The sequence below is a fragment of the Salmo salar genome, chromosome ssa13 (genome assembly GCF_905237065.1).
Source record: "Salmo salar chromosome ssa13, Ssal_v3.1, whole genome shotgun sequence".
NCBI lineage: Eukaryota > Metazoa > Chordata > Actinopteri > Salmoniformes > Salmonidae > Salmo > Salmo salar.
Window position 1 is genome coordinate 47,650,072 of NC_059454.1, and position 10,579 is coordinate 47,660,650.

Here is a 10,579-nt window from a genome sequence, read left to right on the forward strand (position 1 = left end):
AAATTACTACTAAAGGACAATAGGACACACAAGTGAGTATAAATGTATCAACAGTTGAGTCATCTACTTTATTAAATTACAGTCTGATGCGCTTGCATAGGTGAATTAAATTTCAATAGTGCTGCTTTCGCGTGTCCGTTCACAGCACACAGCTAAGGGAAAGTGTACAGACATGCCACAGACCTAGCTAGGCTACTAAAATGTCTGGCATCGGTTTTTAAAACGTGACAAATGTCGGGTCGCGTCAATTCGAATCTGGTATCAGAACGAAAATAGTCAGCACAGAGTAACTTCTGATTTCTTTGTACTTTAATTAATGCAAACACTTGAATGGTAAATATGATGTTCGTATATACGGTCTCACTGTATCACCACGCAGGGCAGACAGAGAAGAGGACGACACATCCTTTGTTCTTCCTTAAATACTCTGACAGAGATAGTTCCCGCTCACTGCTGGCCTGTCAGAGGGAGTATGAGCATGGTTTATACTTACTCATCCTATCGTTGGCGTGCAGGTTGGTCCCAACCTCGTGACGCACTTCCTGTTGCCGGGTGTAGTTATTGTCTTTAGCAGTTGACTTAACTATAGTTTATATACTGTAAAATAACCCATACTAATAACCATTATAACCCATTATAAACCCAGGGTCGTTACAATACTTAATATTGTAGCATAGCTTCTCTGGTATATTATATAGGTTATGCAAACAAATAGCCAGTTCAATCCTATCACAATTAAATAACCAAAAAACTAAACACCATGAAAAGAAGAAACATGTAGGCCTATTACAGCAAAAACATTTTTTACCTTTATTTAACTAGGCATGTCAGTTAAGAACAAATTCTTATTTTACAATGACGGCCTACCAGGGAACAGTGTTCAGGGGCAGAATAACAGATTGTTTGACCTTGTCAGGTCAGCGATTTGATCTTGAAACTTTTCGGTTACTGGCCCAACGCTCTAACCACTAGGCTACCTGCCGCCTCACTGAGCAGTAACCTAGGCTGGCTACTCAACTACAATACATTTTGAGTGCACCTTATAGCAATGCTACATGAATAATTTATTTAGCACGCTAAAAACACCGAGCCTAGCGTTAGCTAGCTAGCTACCTACTAGGAGGATGTCATTGGAGGAGTAGGTGAGTGACTTTTCTCCCTCAGCGTTTCTCGGTGGATACAGCTAGAGATGCAGGTGACATTTGATTAGCTAGCAAGAAATGTTAATCGCTAGTTGTTCATCTTGTTGATGTGCATAGGCAACTGCGGGAGAGAGAGCCTACCTTTTCATGGTTGTTTAATCAATAGGACTGTGAAGTTCCCAGATATAAGAGTGGTGTTTACACATTTGTGGTGTTTACACATTTGTAGAAATCCATTCAGGTGTATTTTGGTGAATGCGTTCTAACGACTTATTTTCATATAGGCCAACTGTAACTCTTATTTGGCTATGGCGCACCAATCTTTTTTTGCTTCTATTATATAGTATTGAACTATAAAAATACAAGTTCCAATAATCTTTCCATTCTCCCAAAGTATGCACTTGTTCACTTCCCTTCAGACTCCATCTAAGCCATGCCAACACCAGTTTTCTATTTGTGGGGAATAGGGTGCATGTGGATGAGGAAGAAAGATGAAAAGGATTGGTACGCAAACATGACCTGTGTGGTCTCTTGAGTTGAATCAAGCCACATGATTGCCACATGATTTCGTTGCTCTCAATGACAACACCGTGTGATATGTTCCAGACTATCGAACAGACGTCAGGATGTTTTTGTGAACGTGAGCATGAGAAATGAGTCATCATCCCTATGTATACATTCGAAAGACGGTGAACAAACCAGTTGCTAGCTGACTAGAGAGGGAAATGTATCTGGTGAGTTATTTCTCTACTCAAATATAGCGGCCTCTTCAGTGCCTATAGGAGTGTATATTATACCGTAGCCAATAACTCTTGAAGCTGAATAGCCTCATATGAAATAGTAATTTGATGGCGTTGGACAGCCATACTATGAGACGTAACCTAGCCTACATAAAAGTTATGATTGATTCTAAATTATAACACTGCTCTTTCTTCCAACAGCTGATCTACTTTTTTCTGCCGATCCTGGTATTCACGCTCTGTGGCGGCAACGAGCCAGAGCCAGGCGCACTTACACCGACCTACATCTGGAGAGATGACGTGACAGGAGTTTCCTTCACATGCAACAAATGTCCTCCCGGAACACACTTACGGAAGCATTGCACGAAGGACAGCAGGACAGAATGCGGACCTTGCCCAAAGTCCCACTACACAGAAATCTGGAACTACATCGAGCGGTGTCAATACTGCAATATTTTTTGTACGGATGATCAGTTTGTAAGCGTGCAGTGCACCCAATTTCACAACCGAAAGTGCGAGTGCAAGGACGGGTTTTACATGAGACATGGGTCATGTTCAAGGCACAGCAGGTGCCCGGCTGGCGAAGGGGTGCTCTCTAATGGTAAGTGATAATATAATGTTAGGCTTTCATAATAAAGATGCATTTTCCACTGCTATGTTTCCAGTTGGCTCTGCACATCAGCAGGTATTTCCTTTATTATGGTTTGCGGATGAAATACACCATGTAGGCTATACGATCAATATTCTTATTTTCCAGGAACAGCATACACTGATGTGACATGTGAACCTTGCCGAGGGGGCTTCTTCTCTGCAGATTCCTCCAGCAGGAAAATATGTCAGAAGTTCACTGTGTGTGCTCCAGATCGCACCACTATACCTGGCGACGACAGGCATGATGTTTACTGCTCAGCCTGTAAGAGTGGTTCGATTACACATGAAGGTGAGAGATTGATGTTAAATTGAACAGTTTAATCCACAGTAAATGTTGAACATTTCAAGATTCTGTCCATGCAGTTGTTTAGTCTTTTGTATACACATTAAAAAACATGTATTGAATGACTAGTTTGATATGTATGTTGTTGTCACCTTCTTACCTACTAAAACTGACTCTGAAAAGCCTTTTTGTTTATCACAAATGGTGGTCTCATTTATTGGAATACAGTCAATTAATATGGTCTTGGTTGCTCTCTTTTCTCTCTCTCTCTCTCTCTCTCTCTCTCAGATGAAGCTATCTGTGATGGAGAGTTGATGGAATTCCTGGGACTGCAGATCCTCCCACCAAGAAAGCACAAAAGACTAATGACTGTACTCAGGAGGAGTGCGGGGAAAAACTTCACAAAAAATTCAACTGTCCTAGACCTTCTCACAACTATTAAGAACAAACCTAGCAACAACAAACCTTTTGCTATTCGATTGCATGATATCCTGGACACAGACGGGCTGCTCCATTTAAGACGTAAAGTCAACAAATGGTTTCCTCATATGACTTTATAGGACTAATATATTGTAACATTTATTTTTTATTTAAACCTATATGTGTGTATATAGATATATATTACAGGTATATTTTTTCAGTTCCTGCTGATGTGAGGTCTGTCTTTTTCAGAAATGTGTCAAAGAATAAAAACGACCTATTGTGAAACTGTCCATAATATTGTAAACCTGTCCTTAAAAAATAAATAAACACTCAAAACATAATGCACGTGTGTCAAGTGCATTGAACTCCGTAGGTGTATGTGAACTCCGTAGGTGTAGGTGAACTCAGTAGGTGAACGCCGTAGGTGTAGGTGAGCTCTGTAGGTGAACTCTGTAGGTGTAGGTGAACTCTAGGTGTAGGTGAACTCAGTAGGTGAACTCCGTAGGTGTAGGTGAACTCCGTAGGTGTAGGTGAACTCTGTAGATGAACTCTAGATGTTGGTGAACTCTAGGTGAACTCTGTAGGTGTTGGTGAACTCTGTAGGTGAACTCTGCAGGTGTTGGTGAACTCTGTAGGTGTATGTGAGCTCTGTAGGTGTTGGTGAACTCTGTAGGTGAACTCTGTAGGTGTAGGTGTTGGTGAACTCTGTAGGTGTTGGTGAACTCTGTAGGTGTTGGTGAACTCTGTAGGTGTAGGTGAACTCTGTAGGTGTTGGTGAACTCTGTAGGTGTAGGTGAACTCTGTAGGTGTTGGTGAACCCTGTAGGTGTTGGTGAACTCTGTAGGTGTAGGTGAACGCTGTAGGTGTTGGTGAACTCTGTAGGTGTAGGTGAACTCTGTAGGTGTTGGTGAGCTCTGTAGGGTAGGTGTTGGTGAACTCTGTAGGTGTTGGTGAACTCTGTAGGTGTTGGTGAACTCTGTAGGTGAACTCTGTAGGTGTAGGTGAACTCTGTAGGTGTTGGTGAACTCTGTAGGGTAGGTATTGGTGAACTCTGTAGGTGTTCGTGAACTCTCTAGGGTAGGTGTAGGTGAAATCTGTAGGTGTAGGTGAACTCTGTAGGTGTAGCTGTTGGTGAACTCTGTAGGTGTTGGTGAACTCTGTAAGTGTTGGTGAACTCTGTAGGTGAACTCTGTAGGTGTTGGTGAACTCTGTAGGGTAGGTATTGGTGAACTCTGTAGGTGTTGGTGAACTCTGTAGGGTAGGTGTTGGTGAACTCTGTAGGTGTTGGTGAACTCTAGGTGTTGGTGTTGGTGTTCCATCAAAGGTCATGCTGCACTTCAAATGGCAATGCATGTCACTGGTACTTTCAAAAATAATCCTCCAGTCCTAAGCTACTTACTCTGACGAAGACCCATCATCACCTCATAAAAACATACAGACCTGGAGGGTCTCATTTGTAAAACCATCGTAAGCACAGATTTGATCATAAATTGTGCCTACAATGAAATCCACAGCAACATTGTGATTTTTGAATCTTGAACTTGATGTAAAAATATTTTAGCAATTTACATAGATTTTGCATGGAATTGTGATTTTTAAATGAAAATGAAATAACATTATTTGATATAAAAACAGAATTTTAAAATGAGGCCCCAGGTACTCTCCATCTAGGACCTTGTCACCTGGCATTGAAATAAACATTTAACAACAGTAGTTTTATCAGCATGTTGTGCAGCAGGTAGCCTAGTGGTTAGACCGTTGGGCCAGTAACCGAAAGGTTACCTGACCTGACAAGGTAAAAATCTGTCATTCTGCCCCTGAACAAGGTGGTTAACCCACTGTTCCTAGGCTGTCAATGTAAATAAGTATTTGATCTTTACTGACTTGCCAAGTAAAATAAAATATGGTCTCCATGCATTACATTAGCCACTGCTACTAAACATCAACACTAGCCTATAAGTAGTAGGTCAAATGCACTGGCACCTCCAACACAAAGTTCTTAGACATTTCAATCACATATCCATGAAATCTGCTGTTAAATGGCATATGGTAGCCACTGCTAATGCTAAGAATCAGCAGTAGGACAAATCAACTGCAGCCTACAACTCAAACATTTCAATCCACTTATGTGGCTGTCAAAGTCCAGAGTTAGTCCTTTCCTATCCCAGTGGCATGTACTGACTTGTCTAGGAACTGTTGGTATTTACATATAACTATGTTGAAACTGACTCACCCTGCAAAAGGTGGTCACCTTGGTTCCTCTGGGCAAGTATGGTATTTTTTAACCCATGGAGTCTATATATTTAAGTAGCATGATAAATACATCCCCATCAAAATATATCTGTTTAAATTTGATAATACAGCCACAGAGACAAAATTGGCAAAAACATTTCACTTTTGGGTCTAAATTTAAGGTTAGGGTTAGGCATAAGGTCAGCAGTGTGGTTGGGGTTAATGTTAGGGTTAGGTTTATAATAACAAAATAAATTGTAGAAATGGGCAGGGTTTAGCCATAATTATGACTTTGTGGCTGTGTTAACTAGTGACGCCCGAGCTACAGCGCTGTATGTCAGACCAGGAGACAGCCCGAAAATCAGTCTTCTCACAAAAATGTCTGTAGCGCCCAAACCGATATGATCCCACCATCGAAAGCAGCGACTCTCACGAACACTGTCACGGGCGTCGTATTGATTAGACCAAAATGCAGCGGGAATGTGTATACTCATCTTCTTTTTATTTGGCAGAAAGATGGAAAACCAAAACACACCTATACAAAAACAACGACGCCGACGACAAACAGTCCTATAAGGCATACAGCTATACACGAAACAACTACCCACAAAATCCCATAGAAAAAACACCCCTCTTAAATAGGACCTTCAATTAGAAGCAACTAGGAGCAGCTGCTTCCAATTGAAGGTCAACCCAACAAACACCACATAGAAATAGACATACTAGAACTAACATAAAAATAGACTAACAAGAAAATAACCCAACAAACCCCGAAACACTCTAAACAAACACCCCTCTTAAATCAGAACATAGCCCAACAAACCCCGAAACAAACACACCCCTGCCACGTCCTGACCAAACTACAATAACAAATAACCCCTTATACTGGTCAAGAGGTGACAAACACGTACAGTACCAGTCAAAAGTTTGGACACACCTACTCATTCAAGGGTTTTTATATTTTTTTACTATTTTCTACATTGTTGAATAATAGTGAAGACATCAAAACAATGAAATAACACATGTGGAATCATGTAGTAACCAAAAAAGTGTTAAACAAATCAAATATATTTTATATTTGATATTCTTCAAAGTAGCCACCCTTTGCCTTGATGACAGCTTTGCCCACTCTTGGTATTCTCTCAACCAGCTTCACCGAGAATGCTTTTCCAACAGTCTTGAAGGAGTACACGCATATTCTGAGCACTTGTTGGCTGCTTTTCCTTTGCTCTGCGGTCCAACTCATCCCAAACCATCTCAATTGAGTTAAGGACGGGTGATTGTGGAGGCCAGGTCATCTGATGCAGCACTCTCCTTCTTGGTCAAAAAGCCCTTACTCAGCCTGAAGTCGGCACCGCCGATGTGTCAACTTCAGTCTGTAGACGAATGGTTTGGGTATTATGACTCCACCATCAAAAGCAGAGTCTCTCAGAACACATGCTGTGCATTTGGAAGGTATTCAGACCCCTTGACTTTTTCCACATTTTGTTACATTACAGCCTTAATATTAAATGGATTAAATAAATACAAAGCCTCAGCAATCTAGACATAATAACCCATAATGTTATGTGAAAACAGCTTTTTTGAAATCTTTGCAAATATTATTACAAATAAAAAACTGAAATACCTTATTTACATAAATATTCAAACCCTTTGCTGAGACTTGAAATTAATCTCAGGTGCATCCTGTTTCCATTGATCATCCTTGAGATGTTTCTGCAACTTGATTGGAGTCCACCTGTGGTACATTCAAATGATTGGACAAAGTCACACAAATGTCTACGTAAGGTCCCACAGTTGACAGTGCATGTCAGAGCAAAAACCGAGCCACGAGGTCGAAGTAATTGTCCAAAGAGCTCTGAGACAGAATTGTGTCGAGGCACAGTCCTGGGGAAGGGACCCAAAACATTTCTGCAGCATTGAAGGTGCCCAAGAACATAGTGGCCTGCATCATTTTTACATTTATAAAGTTTGGAACCACCAAGACGGGTGAGAAGGGCCTTGGTCAGGGAGGTGACTAAGAACCTGATGGTCACTTTGACAGAGCTCTATAGTTCCTCTCTGGAGATGGGAGAAACTTCCAGAAGGACAACCATCTCTGCAGCATTCCACCAATCAGGCCTTTATGGTAGAGTGGCCAAGACAGAAGCCACTCCTCAGTAAAAGGTACATGACAGCCCGCGTGGAGTTCGCCAAAAGGCACCCAAAGACTCTCAGACCATGAGAAACAAGATTCTCAAGTCTGATGAAACCAATATTCAACTCCTTGGCCTAAATGTCAAGCATCACGTCTGGAGGAAACCTATCAGGGATGGCCCTATGGTGAAGCATGGTGGTGGCAGCATCATGCTGTGGGGATGCTGTGGGGATGCTTTTCAGTGGCAGGGACTGGGAGCCTAGTCAGGATTGAGGGAAAGATGAACAGAGCAATGTACAGCGAGATCCTTGATGAAAACCTGCTCCAGAATGCTCAGGACCTCAGATTGGGGGGAAGGTTCACCTTCCAACAGGACAAACACCCTAAGCACACAGCCAAGCCAATGCAGGAGTGGCTTTGGGACAAGTCTCTCAATGTCCTTGAGTGTCCCAGACAGAGCCCGGACTTGAACCCAATCTAACATCTCTGGACAGACCTGAAAATAGCTGTGCAGCAACACTCCCCATCCAACCTGACAGAGCTTGAGGTAAAATGCAGAGAAGAACGGTAGAAACTCCCCAAATACAGGTGTGCCAAGCTTGTAGCGTCATACCCAAGAAGACTCGAGGCTGTAATCGCTGCCAAAGGAGCTTCAACAAAGTACTGAGTAAAAGGTCTGAATACTTACAGTTGAAGTCAGAAGTTGGAGTCATTAAAACTCATTTTTCAACCACTCGAGAGTGTGCCCATGGAAACTGATCAAACACACTCGAAGCCTATTCATCTCAATTATAACATTGACATAACAACAAAGGTCAACATTTCAGTTTCATGTTATTATATAAAAGTAAGATGGTAATTTTCCAAGACAATTTTCTTACACAAGATGGTAATTTTCCAGGAAGATTTTCATACACTATTTAAAACTGTTGAAATAGCATTCATCTCTGCTGTTGAAACCAGTAGGAGCAATGGGCAGATTGGCCATCTAGCAATTTTGGTAAATGCCAGAAGTGTCGGACTGTCTTTTATTAGGGTGAGCTGGTCGAAACTGACAAAATAATAATAATATAAATTAATTATTGGCTGACCAGTGGGCCCGGTTTCTTGATTGGCTGAGCTGTGCCACAAATTCACATTTAAAGTCAAACGCGCATCATTAAAGAGAATGAGACCTGCTCTGAATCTGTCAGTCCCTCAGTCAAAACAGAAAAACAGAAGGGTGGTGCCGAAAAAGTTAGAGAACAAAAAAAGGCTCTTGAGGCCGATGCTGCTAAATGTGTGAAATTAACCGACTTATACAATATACAGTGGAGGGGAAAAGTATTTGATCCCCTGCTGATTTTGTACGTTTGCCCACTGACAAAGAAATGATCAGTCCATAATTTTAATAGTAGGTTTATTTGAACAGTGAGAGACAGAATAATTTATTTATTTTTAAAACGCATATCAAAAATGTTATAAAATGATTTGCATTTTAATGAGGGAAATAAGTATTTGACCCCTCTGCAAAACATGACTTAGTACTTGGTGGCAAAACCCTTGTTGGCAATCACAGAGGTCAGACATTTCTTGTAGTTGGCCACCAGGTTTGCACACATCTCAGGAGGGATTTTGTCCCACTCCTCTTTGCAGATCTTCTCCAAGTCATTAAGGTTTCAAGGCTGACGTTTGGCAACTTGAACCTTCAGCTCCCTCCACAGATTTTCTATGGGATTAAGGTCTGGAGACTGGCTAGGCCACTCCAGGACCTTAATGTGCTTCTTCTTGAGCCACTCCTTTGTTGCCTTGGCCGTGTGTTTTGGTTCATTGTCATGCTGGAATACCCATCCACGACCCATTTTCAATGCCCTGGCTGAGGGAAGGAGGTTCTCACCCAAGATTTGATGGTACATGGCCCCGTCCATCGTCCCTTTGATGCGGTGAAGTTGTCCTGTCCCCTTAGCAGAAAAACATCCCCAAAGCATAATGTTTCGACCTCCATGTTTGACGGTGGAGATGGTGTTCTTGGGGTCATAGGCAGCATTCCTCCTCCTCCAAACACGGCGAGTTGAGTTGATGTCAAAGAGCTCCATTTTGGTCTCATCTGACCACAACACTTTCACCAGTTGTCCTCTGAGTCATTCAGATGTTCATTGGCAGACTTCAGACGGGCCTGTATATGTATGCTTGAGCAGGGGGACCTTGTGGGTGCTGCAGGATTTCAGTCCTTCATGGCGTAGTGTGTTACCAATTGTTTTCTTGGTGACTATGGTCCCAGCTGCCTTGAGATCATTGACAAGATCCTCCCGTGTAGTTCTGGGCTGATTCCTCACCGTTCTCATGATCATTGCAACTCCACGAGGTGAGATCTTGTATGAAACCCCAAGCCAAGGGATATTGACAGTTCTTTTGTGTTTCTTCCATTTGTGAATAATCACACCAACTGTTGTCACCTTCTCACCATGCTGCTTGGCGTTGGTCTTGTAGCCCATTCCAGCCTTGTGTAGGTCTACAATCTTGTCCCTGACATCCTTGGAGAGCTCTTTGGTCTTGGCCATGGTGGAGAGTTAGGAATCTGATTGATTGATTGCTTCTGTGGACAGGTGTCTTTTTTACAGGTAACAAGCTGCTGTTAGGAGCACTCCCTTTAAGAGTGTGCTCCTAATCTCAGCTCGTTACATGTATAAAAGACACCTGGGAGCCAGAAATCTTTCTGATTGAGAGGGGGTCAAATACTTATTTCCCTCATTAAAATGCAAATCAATTTAAAACATTTTTGACATGCGTTTTTCTGGATATTTTTGTTGTTATTCTGTCTCTCACTGTTCAAATAAACCTACCATTAAAATTATAGACTGATCCTTCCTTTGTCCGTGGGCAAACGTACAAAATCAGCAGGGGATCAAATACTTTTTTCCCCCACTGTACATCCAAAATAACTGGCAGTAATATATGATCCGTGTCAGTGTGTTGTTCTCTGTTTTCTTCC

At 41.9% G+C, this 10,579-nt stretch overlaps 1 protein-coding gene across 3 annotated transcripts; it reads left to right on the forward strand.

Moving 5' to 3' along the window:
* The first annotated feature begins 920 nt into the window (after positions 1 to 920).
* Positions 921 to 3,580, forward strand: LOC106567318 (tumor necrosis factor receptor superfamily member 6B). 3 transcript variants are annotated; one of them, XM_014136451.2, is made up of 5 exons: positions 921 to 1,142; positions 1,749 to 1,876; positions 2,084 to 2,483; positions 2,640 to 2,822; positions 3,105 to 3,580. In XM_014136451.2, the coding sequence occupies exons 2-5, from the start codon at positions 1,868 to 1,870 to the stop codon at positions 3,374 to 3,376; spliced, it is 864 nt and encodes a 287-aa protein (XP_013991926.1). In that variant the 5' UTR covers positions 921 to 1,142; positions 1,749 to 1,867; the 3' UTR covers positions 3,377 to 3,580. The 3 variants fall into 3 exon arrangements, with proteins under 3 accessions (XP_013991926.1, XP_045549297.1, XP_045549296.1); XM_045693341.1 differs by lacking the exon at positions 921 to 1,142 and adding an exon at positions 1,504 to 1,646; XM_045693340.1 differs by lacking the exon at positions 921 to 1,142 and having other exon boundaries at positions 1,690 to 1,876.
* Positions 3,581 to 10,579: the final 6,999 nt, after the last annotated feature.